The 24387-nt window shown below is 40.3% G+C and overlaps 1 protein-coding gene across 1 annotated transcript in view; it reads right to left on the reverse strand.

Moving 5' to 3' along the window:
• LOC124594231 (glycerol kinase-like) overlaps window positions 1–24387 on the reverse strand; it is a 165996-nt gene that overhangs the window by 23526 nt on the left and 118083 nt on the right. Inside the window, exons 9-10 of the mRNA XM_047132597.1 lie at window positions 16676–16819; window positions 9008–9094 (exon numbers count right to left, since the gene is read on the reverse strand). Of these exons, the coding sequence (XP_046988553.1) occupies window positions 9008–9094; window positions 16676–16819 (231 nt within the window). The remainder of the gene's footprint in view (window positions 1–9007; window positions 9095–16675; window positions 16820–24387) is intronic.

The following is a 24387-nucleotide window of genomic DNA, read 5'->3' on the forward strand; positions in this document are numbered from 1 at the left end:
CAGAAATATCAGTCCTTTCCAAAGGCCTCACTTTTTGCCCCACTCCCAAATTCAACCATGCACGACTAGTTAAAGAGGTTCTCTCCTTCTCCCGGTCCCTACAGTGGAAACAATTTTTCGCCACCAACCCGACCAATCAGACTCAACCAAAGACCGATACTGAACCTCGCATAACTCAGTTCACTCCTCTATCCAACTGTGATCCACCCCTTCTGCCTCCAAACCACCCCCTGTTAACTTTCCAGAATTTCTTTATCTCGAACCTTGCCTCACCATCATTCCTCAAATCTCTCAACATGCAAACTAACCTTACATCTGCAGAAAGAACCCCAGTCCACCATCTAAAAACTGATCCTGACCTTATAATCCTACCTGCAGACAAAGGCTTCACCACCGTTGTTTTGAACCCCAAGGATTACATGGCAGAAGGACTCCATCAGCTGTCAGATACTTCCACCTACAAACCATGCAACAGTGATCCCATTCCAGTAATCCAGCAGGATCTCCAATCACTACTCAAATCCTTAGGCCCATCCTAGAACCTCTCCCCAGAGTCCATCTCTCTACTTACCCCTACCACTCCCTGCACTCCCACCTTCTACATGCTTCCTAAAGTCCATAAACCCAACCACCCAGGATGCCCCATTGTGGCCAGTTACTGTGCTCCCACTGAGAGAGTATGTGCTCTCATAGACCAACACCTTGAACCTATTAACCGGAACCTATCCTCCTGTATAAAGGACACCAACCATTTCCTTGACTGACTCTCCACAGTTCCTGTCCCTTTACCACACGGTGCCCTTCTCATCACTATTAATGCCACCTCCCTGTACACTAACATTCCTAATGCCCATGTCCTTACTGCTACTGAACACTACCTATCCAGTCGCCCAATGGATTCCAAACCCACAACCTCCTTCCTAGTCTTCATGACCAACTATATCCTCACTCACAATTACTTCTCCTTTGAAGGCATTAACTACAAACAAATCCACAGTATGGCTATGGGCATCAGCATGCTAACCTATCCATGGGTCATCTAGAGGAATCTTTCCTAAAAACCCAGAATCCTAAACCCCTCACTTGGTTCAGATTCATTGATGACATCTTTGCTATCTGGATTGAAGGTGAGCACACCTTATTCACATTCCTCCAGAACCTCAACGACTTCTCTCCCATTTGCTTCACCTGGTCCTACTTAACCCAACATACCATTTTCCTAAATGTTGACCTCCACCTCAGAGATGGCTACATCAGTACCTCCACCCATATCAGACCTGCCAACCACCAGCAATACCTCCAATTCGGCAGCTGCCAGCCATTCCATAGCAAGAAGTCCCTTCCATACAGCCTAGCCACCCATGGTCATCGCATCTGCAGTGACAAGCAGTCCCTCTCAAAATATGCCGAGGGTCTCACTGAAGCCTTCACTGACCGTGATTATCCTCCCATCCTTGTACAAATCTCCCGTGCCTTATCTTTCCAGTCTCCCACCACCTCCCAAAGTCCCACATTCGGGCCACAGAGGAGCATTCCCCTCGTAACTCAGGACCATCCAGGACTGGAGCAACTGAATTACATTATCCACCTGGGTTTCAATTACCTCTCGTCGTTTCCTGAAAAGAGAAATGTCCTGCCCACTATCCTTCCCACCACTCCTACCATGGTATTCTGCCATCCATCAAACCTACACAATATACTCGTCCATCCTTACACAATCCCTGCTCCCAATCCCTTACTTCATGACTCATACCCCTGAATCTGAAGTTGAGCCTATCGGCAAAATTCAATGTGATGCATACAATCCATACCAGTTAATTCTTTGTGGAGACTGATATGGTAAGGATGATATCTATGGTGATCCAGAACATGAACACTACTCTGGCTCATGCCAGATTCCCTTGCGATTTGACGTGAACTAACACAAGTTGTTCTCAATCTATCATACACATATTTCAATGTATGACGTGTAGGGCGAGTATGTTGAGGATATCATTCAGTGTGCAAGTCTCTAGCTCTCACTGAATTTCATTGGCATTCTCCATAAATGAGAAGCTTATCGACTTGTTGTTCGAAGGAATACATCATTTACATTCTCTTGATTCGACGATACTAGTCTTACCATTCCTATTAGTGTTGTATTAAGAAACTGTCAAATGGTGTTTACATCTCAATGGCATGTTAGATGGATACACTGTAGTCAGTGAATATTTACTATTTGCATGATATATGAAAGAGAATTGTCAGAGCATGTGCTTTGATAAGTGCCGATGTTATAAGGAATACCACTCAATCCAGGATAAGAAGATTTCAACACTGCATTGATACCAATGGTCATCACTTCAAATACCTTCTGTAAATCGACATTCATGACACCTTTGTGACCTTCATTGACCTTCAAAGACCTTACTGTTACATTCCTTTTTGTCCCATGCAACATTTGTCCTACAAAATTTTCAGTCACTGTCATACTTTTGGAGTTATTCTAGGTGGCAATAGTTAGTGACTCACCCCATATAGAGCTCGCACATAGGTGTGTGGTGCGTAAATACAATTGTGTTAGGTGCAAGTTCAAAGGGAAGGTGGGAGACTGGGTGTTTGTGCATAGGTTTGACAATGGAGCCAACACTAGACCAATCCCTTCTAATAAACTAGGTCGCCGTTTTATATGCCCCTGTTTAATTTTATGATTCCTCAGTACAGTTAATATCTTGGTCTGTAATGCATTAAATGGAGAGATCTCTAGACTTTCTGACAGTCAGGTTATGGAGGGTAGCTAGCCCCATCTTTACCTTCTGTCCTTGGTGCCAAATGACAACAGGGTTCTTTAAGTTTCAGTGGCAGAGGTTCAGCCATGTGGCCTTGGCCTTCTACCGATTTCACCACTCGTTGACAATCTTTGTCTGGATTACTTTGGAGGTAAGCTGGTGGCACCACTGGTGCAGACAAAACGCATGAAGCAGGAGTGTTTTGGACAGTGAGTGTGTGGTGTCCAGAGCAAGTCAGCTGGGGTACAAGAGGTTGGGAGTTCTGGATGGTAAAAAGGAGCACAAGTCAGCTTCTGTGAAGGTGCTGAGCCTGCAAAGTAATTTCCATGAGTGGACATGATATTTTGGAAAACACACCAGCGACCTGGAGGTTATTTGGCTGGTTAGACACTAGTGAAGGTGGTCCAGTCTCCTGCAGGCTTAAGGAGTGGAAGGACGGCGACATACTATCCAAGTTAAGTAACTTCAACTTCCATGTATGTTCTTACATCTCGCTATCTCAAGCCCCCCCCCCCCCCCCCACACCTCCCACCACCACAACACTCTGCAAATGGGGTTTATGTAACCACTACACATAATTAATAGAAACTGTTTAAAAGTTATTTGCTTGAAATCTGATCAGTGAATTTTGGCCAACTGTAGTAGATTATTCAGTGCCTGTCATTTTGTTTTAAAAATTCTATATTTTGGTGTCTAATGAATGACAGTAGGTACACAATTAATAGCAACTATTTAAAAATCATTTGCCTAAAATCTGATAAGTGGACTTTGGTTAAATGTTGCTGACTATTCAGTGACTGTCAATTGTTTTTAAAATTCTGTATCTTCCCTGTATATTGTATGATTGTACGTTCATTATTAATGGCAGCTGTTTAGAAGTCATTTGCTTAAAATCTGATCCGTAAATTTGGCCAACTCTATCTGCCTATTCAGTGACTGTTAATTTTTTTTTTTTTTATTTTTTTTTTTTTTTAATTCTGTGTTTTGCTGTCTACTGAATGATAGTGGGTTCATAATTAACAGCAGCTGTCTAAAAAACCATTTACTTAAAACCTGATCAGGGGATTTTGATTAAGTGTAGCTAACTATTCAGTAACTGTTAGTTGTTTTTAAAATCCTGAACCTTTGCTGTCTAATGAGTGACAGTGGATTCGTAATTAATGGCAGCTGTTTAAAGGTCATTTAGTTAAAAAAACTGCTCAGTGAATTCTGCTAACTGTTTTGAATTGTCCTTAAAATTCTGTTCTTTTGGTGCATAGTTAACGGCTGGTGACTCATAATTAGTTGCAGCTGATTAAAAGTAATTTTTCTAAAGTTCACTCAGTCAGTTTTACTGCTAATTGTTTTTAAAACTTGTTTGGCTTTAATTAAGACAAGTTATGTATTAAAAGTGATGAACACTGAAGTGATTATGTGAGGACCCCAGTTCTTGCATTAGGGTCACCCAATCCCAATTTTACCACCCTAATTCCTACTTGTCATGATTGGCAAATAAATCTCAGGGTGGTTCTCTTTATCATAAGGAATAAATAGTGTCACAACATGTCAAATATCTGGTTGTTATACCACAGAACAATTTACCTTCAATGTTTTTGATGTGACCACAGAAAAAATAGAGATATATATGTAAAATTATATTCATTACACATAAAGTGAGGAAGGTAAAGCATTTTTAAATAAATACAACCTGTATCAAGATTTCAATATAATATTTTTTGATACAGTAACAGCACCTGCTGCTTACAGGTTCACAGCTTGACATCAGATTGGAAAAAAGTGCAAATATGCAGAAGAAAAAAATAGATAGTCACTGCCAAATACTTCTAAAAGTGTGGATCATTAATTACAGTGGACATGATAATAGTAAACTTATTATTTTGATTATGTTATACAATGTTCTGAAATGCAGGTACACAGATCTCTTCCTCCACACTTTCTGTGCCCACCTGCTTCTCCTCTCATCTGTCAGTCCACCTCATCCTCTTATCTCTATCCATCCATCTCCTCATCCCCACTCACTCTATCTCTCAATTTCCTCCTACCCCTCTTTTTGTAGATTTCCTCTATCACATCTCTGTGACTGTATCTTATTCCCCCTTCCTCTTTCCATATCCTGCTCTCCTTCTCTCTGTCCATCTTCTCCTCTGTTCTGTCAGTACATTTCCTTCTCCCCCTCTCTATCCATCTCCTCCTGTCCATTCTTCCTCTCTCCCCCCCCCCCCCCTCTCTCTCTCTCTCTCTCTCTCTCTCTCTCTCTCTCTCTCTCTCACTCTCCTTATCTGTCTGCCCCTCCACCTCTTTCTGCCCATCTCCTCCTGCCTCCCCTTTCTCTGTTCATCCCCTCTTGTCCCACTTTCTCTCTATCGGTCCTCTCCCACCCCCCTTTTCTCTATGCATTCTGTCCTCTATCCATCTTAACCTTCCTCCAACTGTGCCCATCCACATCTGCACAACAGATCGATGAAGCATGCTGATACTACACCAACACATCCAAGACCCCCCCTCTCTCTGTCCATCTCAATTTCCTCCCTCTCCCTTCCCATTTCCTTCTTTCCCCACCTCTCCATCCATCTCCTTGTCACCAATGCCTCCTTCCATCCCCACCTCTCCCATTCCTCTGTCCATCCTCATTTAACCCACCTCTCTGTCAATTCCCATCTCTGCCCAACCCTCTGTCCATCCCTTTTTTCCCCTTCCTCCGCCTACCTATCTCCTATGGCCCCCACTATTCGCAACTGTTCTTCTCCTCCTGCCTTCACTCTTCCTCACTGTCTTAACTTCGCCTGCCCCTGTCCCTATGTGTCCATCCCCTCCTGATCCCACTCTCTCAATCTGTCCTTCACCCCTTACTACCCTTCTCCCTACCCTCAATAAGTCTGTACACATTTCCTCCACTCCTGTCTTGCTGTTCAACTGCCCCTCCACTATGTCTGCATCCCTACATCTGCCTCGGCTGTCTCTTACCATACCCTCCTCCCAAATCTCTCTCTGTCTATCACTAACTCTCCCCTCTTTACATTCATCTCCTCCTTCCCCCCCCCCCCCCTCTCTCTCTGTCCATCTTCTCCTGTGCTCCTCACCCCTATCCATTCTCTCCTGTCCACCCCCCACCCCCCCTCACTGTCTATACCCTCCTCTATCTGTCTCAAGCTTCTCCCAGCCATGTGCACCCACATGTGCAACTCCTGAAAATATGTCAATAGAGCAGGCCAATACCACTCCAACACAATACACCTATCATTCAAGGCAACTTACAAATCAGGGGCTGAAAACCCATCTCCTGCCCATGATGTGTAGACTGCCCAGCAAAGCAGATAGATAAGGCAGACCTGTACTTCTCCAACAAATGGACTTGTCGTGCAGGGCAGCCTATGTGGCAGGTGATGGAAATGCACGTGTTTGCTTGTTATCTATGCTCCTATTGTAGCTAGGAGGTTATAAACCCCACAGTACTGATATTCATGACATGAAGTTTGTGATTTGTTTGCCAAATTTGGTCAAAATTGATTCAGGAGTCTGGGAAGACATTCCAGCCATGCATGCATGCATGCATGCATGCATGCATGCATGCATACATACATACATACATACATACATACATACACTCCTGGAAATTGAAATAAGAACACCGTGAATTCATTGTCCCAGGAAGGGGAAACTTTATTGACACATTCCTGGGGTCAGATACATCACATGATCACACTGACAGAACCACAGGCACATAGACACAGGCAACAGAGCATGCACAATGTCGGCACTAGTACTGTGTATATCCACCTTTCGCAGCAATGCAGGCTGCTATTCTCCCATGGAGACGATCGCAGAGATGCTGGATGTAGTCCTGTGGAACGGCTTGCCATGCCATTTCCACCTGGCGCCTCAGTTGGACCAGCGTTCGTGCTGGACGTGCAGACCGCGTGAGACGACGCTTCATCCAGTCCCAAACATGCTCAATGGGGGACAGATTCGGAGATCTTGCTGGCCAGGGTAGTTGACTTACACCTTCTAGAGCACGTTGAGTGGCACGGGATACATGCGGACGTGCATTGTCCTGTTGGAACAGCAAGTTCCCTTGCCGGTCTAGGAATGGCAGAACGATGGGTTCGATGACGGTTTGGATGTACTGTGCACTATTCAGTGTCCCCTCGACGATCGCCAGTGGTGTACGGCCAGTGTAGGAGATCGCTCCCCACACCATGATGCCGGGTGTTGGCCCTGTGTGCCTCGGTCGTATGCAGCCCTGATTGTGGCACTCACCTGCACGGCGCCAAACACGCATACGACCATCATTGGCACCAAGGCAGAAGCGACTCTCATCGCTGAAGACAACACGTCTCCATTCGTCCCTCCATTCACGCCTGTCGCGACATCACTGGAGGCGGGCTGCACGATGTTGAGGCGTGAGCGGAAGACGGCCTAACGGTGTGCGGGACCGTAGCCCAGCTTCATGGAGACGGTTGCGAATGGTCCTCGCCGATACCCCAGGAGCAACAGTGTCCCTAATTTGCTGGGAAGTGGCGGTGCGGTCCCCTACGGCACTGCGTAGGATCCTACGGTCTTGGCGTGCATCCGTGCGTCGCTGCGGTCCGGTCCCAGGTCGACGGGCACGTGCACCTTCCGCCGACCACTGGCGACAACATCGATGTACTGTGGAGACCTCACGCCCCACGTGTTGAGCAATTCGGCGGTCCGTCCACCCGGCCTCCCGCATGCCCACTATACGCCCTCGCTCAAAGTCCGTCAACTGCACATACGGTTCACGTCCACGCTGTCGCGGCATGCTACCAGTGTTAAAGACTGCGATGGAGCTCCGTATGCCACAGCAAACTGGCTGACACTGACGGCGGCGGTGCACAAATGCTGTGCAGCTAGCGCCATTCGACGGCCAACACCGCGGTTCCTGGTGTGTCCGCTGTGCCGTGCATTTGATCATTGCTTGTACAGCCCTCTCGCAGTGTCCGGAGCAAGTATGGTGGGTCTGACACACCGGTGTCAATGTGTTCTTTTTTCCATTTCCAGGAGTGTACATACATACCTACATACATACATACTTACCGCCAGCTTTACATATATGTGTACACACTGTTTGCAATCACCTTCAAGTATCAAACAGCGGATGATGTTTAATAATTTGGCATTCTTGTTACTGGGTATCACAATTCTGTAATACTTCTTCATATTTAGAGAAACTGTGCACAGCTTAATCGTTTCACTCAGTATCTAGGCTTGCCTTCATATATCTACAGTGTCAACAGACAAAGATTAAATACACCTAAAAACTTCTAGAGTCACAGTCTACTGTCCAGAAAAACTCATTTTTAGTGTCAGTTGGCAATGATGTCTCTGATCAGTTTTTCAGTGTGCCATATCTCACATATCATACAGGAAGTGTTATCTATATGAAAAATCATTATGTCCGTCCAGTGCATGTGAATGCTATCTAGCATGAAAATGGGCATGGTGGCTTTGAACTTTACTGTAGGAAGTAATGGTTAAAACATATTAGTCACATACCAAAGACTCAGAATTCTGCCACAAAATGTTCTCTCCAACACAAATCTAGTGAAGTACCTATCATATGAATCATGTCTAGTACCACAAAAGCAATTCTACCCTGCGTTAATTGCAGCTCATTCATCAGCACCGTTGGATTAACTATTATCCTCCTGGGCTTAAACTGTTATAATTTTCCCCTTGTTTTCTCTAATTTATATAGCTTTCATTTTTGTTCCATATCTGAGTCTTCACACTTAGTCAATACTTCCCTCTCCTTAAACTCTCTGCATTTGTTTTATTTCAATATTTGTTTGTATTTATTTATTTACCTTGTAATTCATTTAAAATGGCATCATTTATTCCATTTTATTTTTCACCAACATCTTCTGTATTTACACACAAATGCTTTGGCTGATATATATCTCCACTGCCCATGTGGCTTCAGTCTTTTATCAACTCAGTCACCTCATGTTTTGTTACCAGTCCCAATTCCTGTTCAATATGTAACAAAATATTCTTACACCATTGTAGCCAGTAATTTATTATTGTTCTTTCTTCATTATCACCTTCAGTTCCCAAGTAAAATAATCTACAATTACAAAATTTCTAAAATTACCTTTAAATATGCTACGCAGTATCTGGTCTGCTCTCTTTGCTACTATAGTTGCTACTTTTTCTTCTTTTAGAAGACTATAGTGTATTGTTACATTTGCAAGATTCATCAAAATATTACAGAAACAAACCTGTCATAGCTAGGGACTTCTTTGTAGTGGCCCATCCAAAGCTTCTCTGAACTGCCATTTTCCATTTGTTGTACTTGTGGTTCCGTTCTGTAAATAATAGAATGATAAAATGTTGAAAGGATGCTACAGAAAATACCAAATCAGATGACTAAGTCATACTGGTTTGTCACAAAATGCAATCACTATAAGATCTTAACTAACTCTCTTCATGAATAATTACTGTTAATTATTATTTAACACTTTCGAGATGGAGTGTGAGTGGAGGCTATAACCAGTGCCTGATTGAGACTTGGGATTCATCTGAAAAGTGTTTAACTTATGGTAACAATACAGTCAGACTGCATAGGAATTCACTGGCCAAAATGCCCCATTAAATGAATACACTTCTGTCAAATGGGTTGACTAGGGACAGCGGGATGACTTACAACATTTTGGTAATGTTTTGTCCTTTATTATGTTGGCAACAGTGGATGGCATAATTATGTTTTGCACTTTCACAGCTTGAGCATTGCTTACATGATGGTGTGCTGATGTCCTCAAATTAAAGGATATGTATTTTTTAATTGAAAGTACTAGTTTAAAATAAAAGTTCTATACAGATCATTCTCTACCCAAGAAAGCTGGAGGCAAAACTTCTCTCATTCTAATTAGGAAGATGTTACAGTAATAAATTCACTAACTGCAAGTGATTGGGGTTTTCCCTTGACTTTGACAGGTGTTAGAATAATTGAGAACTCTTCCACAATGGGGCTGGGTCATATTATTCCTAAAAAGACACATGCAAATTCTGTCTGAGTGATAGTGTATGAATTTTGAAAGATTGTATGCTTGAACTGACTAAGGAATGATGTAAGGTTATTTTCCTGAATGTCAACAGTTCCTACTGGAGCATAATCAGTTACAATTAAACCAATGTAAACTGATGAACCTGGTGTTAAAAGATCAAAACATAGGCTAAATATTGTATAATTGACAGTCAAAAGAGCAGTATTAGTATAATGTTCTGTGGCACAGCTATTGACAAGCTACTTCCAATTTACATAGTTCATGGGGCGTCACATGTGTATGGTTCTTGGAGGCAAGGGGACCCTAAAGGAACACTTTATGGATGCTCAAAATTGTCCTGGTTTAATGACTTTATATTCTTTAACTGATTTGAATGAATTAGGCTTCCATATTTTAAAAAGCTGTCCAAGAAGACACAGAAAGCTCTAATAGGGGCTATTTGTTATGTCACATCTCCGTAAATGTTTTGCAGAAATCCAAAGAGCATAACATTAAATTTATATTACTGCCACTAATTCAACACATCTGTGCAGCCCATTGATAGTGCTTAATTCTGCCTATTGATGGTTGAGTAGTGAAAAGTTTTACATGAACAGAAACTGAAGAATATTATGAAAGACATGTTTCTTGACCAACTCAAGGAAATGCTTAACTATTAATTCCACTGTCCAAACAAGACACAAAAGCAGGCTTCAAGAAACCTGAATTTTTTTCTGTTTCATCCAGAAGAGGCATTGAAACTCATTTCCAAAACAAATAGTTAAAAAGAAGATGAAATTTGAAGAAAGAGAGAAACAATAGAAAATTCATTTGACTTATTTATGTGCGATATGTACAGCTAGGAGACACAGCTACTTCGTAATGTGAGGTAAAACATTGTAAACATTGATTTAGATGAGCCTCACAATCCACACTCTTGTAACAGTAGTGACACTAACATTACTCCTATCCAAGATGCTGTGGAAAATTTGAGTTCAGAAAGTGAAAAACATCAGAACAATGACTCACACATGCAATCATTTTACAACTGATGGCAATTACATTGAGCAATTAGAAAAACCAGTAATGACAACTCAGTGGCTGAGTTAAATAAAGAAGAGTTCATTGGCATAATTACTCTGAGTGAAAATCCTAGGTTGTTCTGAAAGCAATCATAATGAAAATATTAACCATAAGAGATACCAAAGTGAAAACTTCGTTTATGAGGAAGTCTCAAAAGCCATCAATCATCTATGTCTTTCCAAATGAGGAAGATATTTAAGGAGTCTCTGTGACACAAGTTATGTGCAAACTTAATACTCTCTTTGATCAATTGGTCATTACTAGCTCCTGTATGAAAGCAGAGTGTAAAGAGAGTTAATACTAACAAGATCTGATAATCTGATTACTTAAATGTAGGGAAAAAAAGAAGAAAAATGAAAGAAAAGTATGTGTTGTGTGTGTGTGTGTGTGTGTGTGTGTGTGTGTGTGTGTGTGTGTGTGTGTGTGTGAGAGAGAGAGAGAGAGAGAGAGAGAGAGAGAGAGAGAGAGAGAGAGAGAGAGAAAGTGGAAAATATTTTAAGATAAATAGTGTACCAATATTTTCTTTGCCTCTTTTTTAAATTTTCAATATTCGTTTTTAATTTAATGTAATATTATTTTGCATATTCCACCTTAAAGAACAGTAAAATTTGTATCAAATATTTACAATTTAAAAAGAAACACTTTCACTGTCCCAAGTCATCCATCTGATAGGGTGAATATAGCATTCTGGATAAAATAAATAGGTGCTCCCACCCTGTGCCGAGACTTGGTGTAATGGTCGCCTAGTTGTAGATATTGCTAATTGCTATAATCGCACTATTTCACTCCCATTTACGGAGCTTGTTAGCACTTCATGTTAGGTTGGCACCATTAAAATGCATTGTGTTGTGGTAATCGCTGCTACTTGCTGGATCGCTGCTGTGTCTCGATGCTGATGCTGGCTCTAAATCTGGTTGCCTAGGGTTAAAAACATGAGGTCCCATGTTTTTTATGTGCTTTTGATGGTAAAGAACGAGCGAAACCAACAAATATGTAAACTTCGAATATTTATTACTCTGGTGGCCATCTTAATTCCACTGTCCACCAAAGACCATGACACAACACAAAGTAGTACTTCCTTTACATGTTCTTTGCATTGTTTATCCACCTCAAACAATAACACACAAACACACTTTACCAAAGTGACATTCCGACTGCGCCCCGAACCTTCTTGCTGCTTGTATTTATAACATTGTCAAAGAACTTCTAAGAAGAGATATAGTTTATAAGTCATATGTACATCTGTCATCATAATTTGTGCAGAAAAGTTATTAATTTGCTTCGAGTGACATAATTTAACATGTTTTTAAAATGACAGACAGATTTGTTGACTTGACAGAATAATTCTTTGTTACAAAAAGGCCATTTTATAGAAGTTTGTCAATTGACTTCTCTAATTTGCATAAATAAGTAAATAACACAAACTATTAAGAATTACATTGGTTTTCATCTAAAATAGGATTGATTACGTAAATACTGAATGAAAATGCTCCTAGTGAACAAACAGGTTTCACTGGGTGATTTTTATTTAAGGAGATCCAAAATACCTAAGTTGGCCACTATTTTTCGTACTTCATATTAATTATTTAAGATGAACTTAGTGTTTTTACATGATGACATTTGCTGTATCAGTGATCAAGTGATATTAACTTTTGTGTGGGTCAGTTATTCAGTATAATTTAATGGGTTGACTGTTTATGGAGACATGTTATGCAATCATTGTTAACATACACAGTAACTTTACTATAATCACAAATACTCGTTAAACTGGTTGAATTTGGAGGGAATCACATACTTCAGTAAAGTAAAGCCTTTAATATGTTCCGTTACATTGGGAAACAAATAAAAAAAGGTAAATTTTACAAAAATATGAAAAACGTAATCTGTAGACACAGACCTACATTTTAAGAAACACAAAAATTGTCCAAAGTCACCCTTTTTGACAGTAATCAGGCACAAGAACAGCAACTGTGAAAGACCACTGGGCAGCACTGGTGCAGTCTTATTTAAGTCGTAAATATTATTACCACAGTTTGTAGGTAACTATTGTGGTGCTAGCATGTTATTTCACATCTTTATTCTATGAGCAAATTAGAAGATCAGGACAAATTGTTTACATCACTTATTATTTCATGTCAATAATTACGCAAGTAATAGAACGGAAAAGCAAGCTTAGTGTATTTTGAAATCCCTGTTGAGTAGAGGAAACAAAGTAACTATGTGGATGACCATTCTGCAGCTTTCTGCTCCTATACAGAATAAATAAAAAGTGAAACTAGACCGTCAAGTATCCTAGTACACCATCTGCAGTCTGCCCATTCACACTACCCCCTCACATGATGCTGACTTAGGGAAGCACGATGAAGGCACTGCACAACCCACAAGACAATGACTTTGTGTCCAATGAACATTCAGCACACACCATCAGCAGTGGCGCCCTCTTTATGATTATATCAACATATCCAGTTATTCCAGTCAAATAAGCTACACATACGATGATGACCTATCAAAATATACTATACCTCCTTTGTTGCATAAACTATAGACTAACTTGCATAAATGGTGCAGATGTAGCAATTTGAAAGTTGCTATTATGATACTTTCTTTCCAATAAGTTTATTATTTTGTTCGTGAGTGGGACAGTCAGCCTGCAGCATTTTGAAAAGAATGAATGGCTTCTGGGAGAGTGCTCAGAGCAAGATATGAAAAATATTTCATTTGAATAGTTAGAAGGGGCAACTTATGTACATCCGCTATCACTACACATTAAATTATGGCTAATGAAAGAGTCTGTGAAGGCATTCTGTAATAATATGCAAGGATTGATGTATCTTTTCATAAGTTTCCTAGATTCTCTGAGATGAAAATCTAGTTTCTGATACAAGAAGCCTGATGAGAGTCATATAGTTTTAAACTATTGTGAAAGAGGAAAAAAGGAGCTTGGGCTTCATTAGAACCAGTGCCAGAAAATTTACAAGGTAATATTCTGAACAATTAATGGAAAACATACCATGAGCTTATCAAAGAACAGAAAGTAAAATGGTCCTAAAATGCATTTTCGCCATTCTCATTTTGACTTCTTTTGACATCTGGGAAAATCTTGGTGAAATTGTGAACATGGAAAATGTTTTGTGCAGCAGGTTTCAACCCTTGAGAAACTTTACCAAGGCAACTGCAATCCATCTATGCTGGCCCATTCTTGTAGGTCAGCCATGAAAGGTAATGGATTATAAATGAAAAGAGGAGATAACAAATGAGGCAAATGCATTAGTTAAAATATATGTGTATGGAAAAGAAAGTTTTTGGTGGCTCGACAGCGCAGCAATAACATGCTGGACTACAGATCAAAGTTCTCAGGTTCGATACCTGGTCAGATCTCTTTTTTTATGCGTCAATTATCACACATTTCACCCATGGAAATGGTTGTTACTGTGAAAACGAGTTGCACCGTGGTTCATAGTTCACGATAAATTCTAGGACATGCTGGAAGTGGCTAAGTAAATCCACTCAAAACGCCAGAAAAAGCAATAACATACCTCCTCCAATAAGACTGTACCAATGTACCATGGTATTAAAACCAGCCTATGAGGATGATGACAGTTTTAACTTTTTAATACATAACTACCATACTATCTTCAAAACAAAAACTTCCTCCAATATTTTGGGTCACATTCGAACGTCACAAGCAAATATCTGTAACCAAAGGGCAATTTAATTAAAAACACAAGAAACTCACTGCAAGTTGTAATTTAGTGATATTATAAAAATGCTGTGCATTAAAACTGTGTACATAAAATTCAAGCAGTTATATGAAATGTAGTAACAACTTTAAATCTCACAGATCTTCTTCATTTTTCAATATAGTTGCCATATTCAGTCACAAATGAGTAATGCTCATTCCTCATGAACTTTCTGCTGATATCAGGCTATGACACACTCTTGTTTAGTTTGGTTGCCTCTTGCTCAATTAATTACATTGCTGTTACAAAATGGCTCCATCAAGGACTATTTAAGTCTCTTAATGAACCTTTCTGGACTTAAATCATAGGGGTGAGAACTGTAGGAACCATCTAAATATGTCAGGGGTGCACTACACATCACATCAGAGGTTGGTAGCCTTGTTTAAGCTTCAGTGACATTTCATCCAATACACAAAATGGTAGCTGTAGGAGACCCAGAAGAAATGGCCCCCACAGATGAAGTGTTTAATATCCCAGTAATTAACTGCTGAGGCATTCATGATAAATTCCATAAATTCCAATCATCTTACACTTGTCCGCCCCCGGTAGCTGAGTGGTCAGTGCAACACAATGTCAATCCTAAGGGCCCGGGTTCAACTCCCGGCTGGGTCGGAGGTTTTCTCCGCTCAGGGACTGGGTGTTGTGTTGTCCTAATCATCATAATTTCATCCCCATCGACGCACAACTCACCGAAGTCGCGTCAAATCTAAAGACTTGCACCCGGCGAATGGTCTACCCAACAGGAGGCCCTAGTCACACGACATCTTACACTTCACTATGTTTCGTACAATTCTTTCTAGTTATGAATTTTTATGATGGCTGGTAATGAGTATACTTCTTATAAACTCTTTGTCACTACTTGCAATGGTGCAACTGTAATTGCATCAATGTTGTATTTCACAAGCGTGTGCACCTGAATGCATCAGTGGAACTGAAAGCATTTAAAATCCAGAAGCTTTCATATTCTTGCTATAAATACACATCCAGCAGCCACAAGCTCTGCAGACCATGTGTTGCTTCCACACATAGCTTCCCCCTTTCTCTTTTGTGCTCAGTTACTCCAGCTGTTTTCAATCCCCAGGGCTGCCAGGTCCTTCATCAGGTCATCCATCCAGCACTGCCTTTAGGTCCTGTGGGGCATATGGTGTTTGGTTTCACCTCAAATGTTTTCTTCAACTGTCTTTCTTCTGTCATATTGGCAACATGGCCTCTCTAGGTTCTTTTGCTCTTCAGCTTTGGTATTATTGTCAGTTGTTGCATCAAGAGGTAGATTTCCCCCTTCTTCATTCTCCTTTATCTGAGATCTGTCCCCCATATCTTCTTCATTACTCTTCTTTCAAATATTAATAGTTCTTCGTTTTCTCTTTCAGTCAGACTCCATGTTTCTGAACTGTAAAAGACCGCTGGGCATATCACTGTGTTATATATTCTCATCTTAGTCTTTGCTGATATTGATTCCGAGCTGAGTGTCTCCCTGAGGGAATACATGCATTTCATTTCCACTGCTATTTTTCCTTAATGTCCATTTCAATGCTTTTGTTGTTGGTAAACCAAGTCCCAAGTATCTGAAGTGCTGAACTCCCTTAACATTTCAAACAATTGCCTTAGGATGAAAATGTGATCTATTGTCAATCGATCTGGACAAAAGCCAGCTTATATTCCTTTACGTTGTTCTCTATGAATTGTTGTAATTATCTGATCTTCTGTTGCTACACATATAAATTAAAAATATTTCTAGCTATGTCTCTCCACATAAAACGAGAACACAGTCCTTTTCTCCAGTTATCGAGGGCATTAAGACAGAGCACTAGCTAAGTTAGATAGGACTGGGAAAAGAATCATCTGATATTCTGTGCAAGGAACCATACTGACATTTATGTGAACTGATTTAGGAAAAACACCGAAAAACTTTAATCAAGATGGCTGAATAGGGATTTAACACCCACTGTCCCTCAATATATATTGAGGCACCTTTAACCCGTCACCACATCTGAGCATACACATACTGTTATGAAGAATTCATTAGAAACTAAAAATACTGCAAGTGGCCATCGTTTATGGAAAAACAACAAGTACAAACCTTCATTACTTATACATGGTTCAAAACAATGATTAGTGTGGAAATTCAGAGCACTAGGTGAACCATTCCACAAATCAATACCCTCAGCTTGGGCAGCTGTCAATGCTATACCCAGGGTTGAAACATCAGGTATAGCTGAACGATCTGCAAAAGATACCACTGCATCTATATAGAATATTTAACAAGAACTGAATATCTTTAATGTTCTTAACACTATTACACATCATAAAATCAACATTACTGCAAGACAATAACCCTGGATTAATACAAGATGAACGAGTTCCTTGTAACATACAGGCACATAGGAAACAAAGTACAATCTGTTGGCACAGTCATTTAAATTCAGTTCATGATTTGGTACCAAAAGTAGCCTCCATCATACACTGTAAAGTGGCTTGCAGGGCAGAGCTGTAGATGTAGTAACTGAGTCTGTACATTTTTGTAGAATATAGACATGATTCCAGTGCAGTGTGTCATAACTGTTTTGCTGATACGAATAAATAAAAATAAATGAACAGAAAGAAGTGATTGTAACACACAGTGTTTTGCAACTTCAATACCAGATTTTTATCAATTCACATTCTAGGTTAAAGACACACATATATAAAGTGCATTTAAAAGTAAATTAAATGCTACTGGACAAAGCCCTTTCTCAAATGTAGAAAAACACAGGCACACATTCATATATGCATTACACACACATGGCCACTGCCATTTGCTTTCCATTAACAATCACTTTTCAGACACTGTCAGAGCTTTATTTGGCATGTACAGTGATATACCAGTTTGTACTAATTGTATCTCTCCCACAGGAAAACATAAATGCATACATTGATGAAAACATTAAAGATAAAAAAGAATCAGTTTTCTGTTACAAAAACAAGTTTATGGTTACATACACTAACAGTGTTACAATGAGCCATTACAATTTGAAATATTCTATTGAATAACAAGACAGCAGCCAAGTACAGTATTTCTTGGTTGTATTTTTGTTCTTATTAGTCTGTTTTTGCATTTTGAATACTGTTCATATTATATTGTGTGTATGCGTCTTCATTGAATTTATAATTGTTGTTCTAAAAATAGGTACCTCTTTTGTCTGGGTGTTGAAATCAACACTTGTGATAAGCTATGTACATTCACACATATTTTTATAAATACCTTTTGTTGTGAATAGCCACGCTAGTGCCTTTTTCCCTGTTACATGATGGACAATTTGGAATCTCTGCATTAGGTTTCAGAAATATCTTGAGCTATTTTAAATTGCTATTATGTGTGACATCTGACAAATTTTCATTTACATTTGCCTGACTTCTAGAACAACCCTGCATCTGACTTCACTTAATTGTGGTAGTAACTAATTTACTGCATTAGAAGGGGCTGCATTCTTTTTATAGCAAAATAAATGTAATTTCATAATATTGCTTTAATGTTTCATATTTAAACTTTTTTTCTTCACTGCTATAGACATTATCTGATCAAGAGTGGAAACAGTGTGAGGTGTTCTAGGAGAGCAAGTAGCAGGATGTATTGTGGAAGCAGTAGTAAATGGTTTGATAGGGGGGAATGTGGCAGGAAGGACCTTCATGTTATCGTTGAGGTCCTCTCCTGGAACTGCAAAATATGCAGCAGGAATAAATTAATAGATGAGCAGGAAGGAAGATCTGTGCCCTTCAGCCACAGTTGGATGAAGCTAGGAGAGAGCTGGGAAGGATGAGGGAAGGTAGTGGTGAGAGGAGGGTGGTGGAGGAGAGAACTGGCAGACGGTAGGACGGCTAGTATGCAGTTCTGTTGTGTCTATCAGCAACAGGTTTCAGCTACCAGAGTTGAGGGAGAGGAGCCTCAAGATGTGCAGCAGACTCTACCCATGATTACAAAGGTTAAATTCCTAACCTTTGTAATCACGGGTAGAGTCTGCCACACATGTCCTACTTCTTCACCATCTTGACGTCTGCACCCGGTCAGCTCGACAGAATGTCAATCCTAAGGACCCGGGTTCGATTCCTGGCTGGGTTGGAGATTTTCTCCACTTGGGGACCGGGTGTTGTGTTGTCCTAATCATTACCATTTCATCCCCATTCATGTTCAAGTCGCTGAAGTGGCGTCAGATCAAAAGACTTGCACCCGACGAATGGTCCACCTGACGGGAGGCCCTAGGCATACAACATTTACATTTTTTTTACCATCTTGAGGCTCCTCCCCCTCAACTCTAGCAGCTGAAACACTATGACAAAGCAAGCTGGGATATTTTTTACTTCCTCTCTTGTTTTGCCATCTGACTCCTTAAATTCCTTTTTTTTCCAATTTTAATTAATTACCATTAAGATACATATATGTAATCTGCATTTTCATAAAAGGGAAAGATAGGCCCTCAGTTTTAAAGAATATAACAACAGATCTAATTTTGTGCTTTTAATTTTATGTAATTGATTTTCTAATTTATGTTGAAAAGAATATAACAAAAGACCTAATTTTGTGCTTAGTTTTATGTAAGTAATTGATTTTTTAATTTATGTTGACTATTCCTAGTTAATACTTTCATTATAGGGCAAGATCAGTAATTGTTTCATAACTTAAATTCGTCTGTACTAATTATAAACATTTGGGAGATGGAACAATAGCATTCTTTAAATATTTATTTGGTTCTTTGAAAAAACGTTAGCATAGACAGCCCTTAATTAATTCCAAAGTAATTAACAGGTTTGTCAAAAGTACCGGTAACTGTTTGCGTAACTATATATCTTCATTTCATGATTTATACAAATAATTTGGCCTAACTCTTCTATAAGAAAAAACTGTTAAAGAGACGGAATCTTTTGAGGTATTAAGTTAATTTAATGAGTTAAGTTTTAATTGTAATTTCTGTAAATTTAACTTCAAACAATGTGTAGTTTTGGCACCTACTATTGTGAGGATATATAAGGGCCCAAATTTTGGCCATAAGACAGTCCATCCATGGCCAAGTTTTGGATGAGAAACCTGTGTTGGTTAGAGCAACAGTGCTTCAACTGTGAAATAATGGTTCAAAATTAGACCGTGTGTTAAAACAATTACAGTGTCTGCTTCATATGTACTTTTCTATTCTTCAAGAACTGTGAGCTTTGTGGCTAGGTTTTTACTGCTCGTAGATGTTCAACAGTAAACTATGGTGACAGTATGTGGATGTTTGCCAGAAAACTATTAATGAGGCTTATTGAAAGTTAAACAGTAGTGCATTGGCCATATTAAATGTGTCTGTGGGGGGTTGTGAAAAGTGAAAGTAAATGACTGTGAAACTCAAATGTGCACCTATCGAATACATCATTAACAGCAGACAGTAATGCACTTCCACCCCCTATTTTTTCAGCCAGTACATCGACACCGAGGACAACAAATGAAGAAACAAAGAAGGAGAGCACCGCCACAACCTAACACTAATGTTAGCAACAAGGAAGTACTGCTGCCAGCTGCCATGTAACAGTAATGCCTCAATTACAGGGGAAGTTTGAGCATGAGTATCAGGTCACCAGCAAGTGCTGGACTGGATCAGGTGATTGAGGATTTTGGGCCTTTACATTAGGCTTTCAGAGAAGATGATTAGGTGGTTTCAGTGAGTGGGGCAGGGAACACCTTGGATAGGAACAGGGAACACAGCATGGGTAGTATTCTGAATAAGGCAGTTTCACTAACTGGTCGCACCAATTTGAGCATAGTAGAGGTGTTCCATTGATTCGACTGGTCTTGTCTTGGCACTGTTGTAAGGCACGAGGCACACATTGAACTGGTGCCAGTGGAACTGTTGGGAGATAAGGCTTTTGTCAATTCAAAAGGGTTGGAAAATAAAGATTGGTGCAGATGATTAGAATGGGACCCCACATGGTCAAACAACCATTGTCATGGGTATGAGAACTAGGCCTCTTTTTAGGACAAAACCATAACAACAGGCTCCCCTCTCTTAAAAGTATATCAACCAGCTTAGAGACCTCTGCACCATGAATGTGGATAAATAGAATTACCACACAGAGTGTACAGGCACCATGGAAATTTGCTCAGAATTATCTGTTATTCATTCAAATGTTCAGAGCATTAAAAATAAAGTACAGTAGCTTCAAGTTGAATTACAGTCTTTGATCAACATGGTAGTATGCATTACAGTGTACTGGTGTAGAAATAATAGTTGCAGCATATAGTGCTATCTTTGTGTGGATGTGCAGGTCGCTACTGTAAGTCTACTTTAAATGGTGAAGGACTGTGTATCTTTATCAGGGATAATAAAACAACAGAAATTCCAGTTTGGAATATCATCATTATTATGAAAAGGATAGGTTGCTACTTACCGTAAAGATGACACATTAAGTTGCAGGCGGACACAATGAAAAGACTGTTACATATAAGATTATGGTTCAAATCTGTCTTCAGAAATGGATAATGCACACCCACTCACACAAGCAAGTACACTTCACACACACATGACCACTATCTCCAGCCACTCTGGCCAGACTGCAACAGAAACACATTCAACAGGTGCAACAATTCAAAGCAGGTCATGAACAGGGAGGGATATCAGGGTATGGAGGGGTAAGAGGAATTAGCAATCCCTAGCAGAGCATGCAGGGACTAGAGGTGCAGGATAGAGCTCACACATGCAGCATCAAATGCCAATGGGGGAAGGGAAAGAGGGGGAAGGAACAGGAGTGGAACAGAGAGGCGTAGAGAAGGGAAAGGACTGGTGGATGCACAGCAAGAAAGTAGCACACAATGACGGTGAGGGTAGGTGAATTGTGGGGGAGAGGGGGGGAGGGTGGAAACAGTTGGGTGGAGGAGGTTGGGACAGTAGGTTATTGTTAGGTTGACAGGATGATTTTGAGAGCAGAGAATGTGTTGCAAGGGTAACTCCTGTCTGTGTAGTTCAGAAAAGCTGGTGGTGGAGGGGAGGATCCAGATTGACTGCACTGTCAAGCAGCCTTTAAAATCAGGGATGATATGTTCTGTTGCATGTTGTGACACAGGGTGGTCCACTTTGCTTTTCACCACAGTTTGGCAGAGGCCATTCATCCTAATGGATAGATGGATGGTAGTCGTACCAATATAAAAAGCTGAACACTGATTACAATATAGCTGGTATATAATATGGCTGCTTTCACAAAAGGCCCAGCCTCTGATAGGGTAGGATAAGCCAGTGACAGGACTGGAATAGGAAGTGCTCAGTGGATGGATTGGGCAGGTTTTGCACCAGGTCTTCCACAGGAGTATGAGCCCTCTGGCAAGGGATTGAAATTGGGAGTGGCATAAGTACAGATTAGAACACTGTGAAGGTTGGATGGGCAATGGAGCACCACTTTAAGAGGGGTGTAAGGATGTCCCTAATTTCAGGGCATCAGACGCCAGGCCACCTGCAAAAGCAGCCATATTAGATACAAGCTCCACTGAAATTATTGTTCAGCATTTTATATTGGTATGACTACCTACCAGCTGTCCACCAGGATGACCAGCTACCACCAAACTGTGTCCAGAAGTCAAGTGGACCACCCTGTAGCACAACATGCACCTGTACATAACATGCTTTATTTTAATGTATGCTTCACAACGTGGTCAACCTGGGTTGTCCCCTCCAACACCTGCTTTTCTGAACTGCACAGATGGGAGTTATATTTACAAGACATTATCTGCTCCCAAAATCATCCTGGCCTCAACATATGATAGCCTATTGTCCCCACACCTTCCATCCAACTGTTTCCACCCTGCCCTTCCTGTAATCTCCTCACAATTCACCTCCCCTCGCCCTCACTGTGTGCTGTTCTCTGCTGGTGGATCCACAGGTCTTTTCTCCTTCCCACTCCTCATTTATTTTTCTTGTCTCCAAAAACTGTGGGTATCATCCATGTACTGCCACCTCTTGTTTCAGCGTGCTCTGTCAAGCAGTAATAACCTCCTCCCCTCCCCCCCCCCCCCCCCCCCTGCTTCAGACTATTGCCCTTGTTCAATGCTTTTCTGATGCAGTCTGGCCAGAGTGGCTGGAAGTAGTGGTCATGTGTGTGTGATGTGTACTTGCTTGTGTGAAAGTGTATGCCTTCCTCTTTTTTGAAGAAGGCTTTAACTGAAAGCTTATATGAAGCAGTCTATTCATTGTGCCTTTCTGCTCTGTATGCAACTCAATGAGTCCCTTGTATGATGAGTACAAATAATATTTTTGATATATCAGGAATAATGCACATATTGAAGTTAGATAAGATCTGACCACAGTGTAGGTAAAAATTTTGAATTGGCAGCCACTGAAATAACAGAGCTAGATGTCTATAAGAAGTTAATCATCTGTGTATTTATTGCTCACCTAGTAGTGGTAGAGACATTTTCTTCAGCAATTAGCTGAAGTCAAGGAAAGATTCTCAGCCCCTAGAACTAACATAATAATATGTGGACACACAGGTGTTCAAGGTAAAACTAGTAATAACTTCTTAAACATTTTGAGCACTTGTGGTGGGAAACAAATGCTAAACACTGCAAAGAGGGTTTCAAAACATTCAGCTTCAATTGTAGACCATGTACTTATGGATACTGACAGGGAAAATTGTAAAGTATTTGTCAGAGATCTCGACATTTTGGATCATCACTATCAGATAATAAAGCTAACAACAGGCTTGGTGAAACCTGCAGAACTGCAGTCCTACAAAAGGATTTCCTCAGATCATATGGTACATAATTTTCATAGGACACTGCCAAATTAAACCTGGGTTGAACTGTATATGGAAAGTAACGTAGATGCTAAGTTACCTAAATTCCACACATTTCTTAAATTAATTTTTGAGAAGACATTTCCAAAATTAGTTATTTCTGCTACAGTAGCTATGGAAAATAGATGAGTAACTGTGGGCATTAGAAAGTTCTCACAGACACTTAGATTTCTCAGTTCTTTGCCAAAGTGCTGCACTAATTCACAGTTCCTAGAGCACTAGCACATGAATAAAAAATATATAATGCAGAAAACTAAAGGAAGGTGGTGTGGGATAGTATAAAACAAGAAACTGGAAAAGACTGACTCAATAATAACAACATACAAATGAAAGATGAGGATACAATAATTGAAAGTCCATAATAATTAGCAAAATTTTGTGAATTATTACACTGATAACCCAAAACATTTTGACCACTGCCCAATGTGACATTGGATGGTTCCTGGTGACATTGTGGTACTTGATGTGATGACAAACGTATGTAAACAGAGCAGACATAGATAGTGAATCACCCTAGTGAAGGTATGGGCTGCAAATGGGGAGATCCATTGAGATAAGTGACTTTGACAAAGGGTGGATTATTATTACACAGAGACTGTAAATGAGTATCTCAAAAACAGTGAATCTGGCCAAATGTTCATGTGCTACTTTCACGAGCATCTATGAAAAGAGGTAGAAGGACAGTGAAACTACCACTAGGCACTAAATGGTTGGACATCCATGCCTCTACACTCAATGTGTGTTTCAAAGGCTTGTCTGCACTGTAAAGTAGGATAGATGGTGATCTGGCATCTCTGCTGAAAGAGCACTCTGCTGGTGCATGCTCAACTGTTTCAGATCACACCATTCATCATACACTGTTGAACATGGAGCTCCGCAGCAGACCACCCCTGCATGTTTCACATGTTGAGCCAATCAAATCGTCAATTACAACTGCAGTGGGCACAGGATAATCGGGATTTGACTGTCAATCGGCTCTTTGGATGAATCACATTTTTGCTA

This window comes from Schistocerca americana, chromosome 2 (genome assembly GCF_021461395.2).
Source record: "Schistocerca americana isolate TAMUIC-IGC-003095 chromosome 2, iqSchAmer2.1, whole genome shotgun sequence".
In the NCBI taxonomy this organism is placed as follows: Eukaryota; Metazoa; Arthropoda; class Insecta; order Orthoptera; family Acrididae; genus Schistocerca; species Schistocerca americana.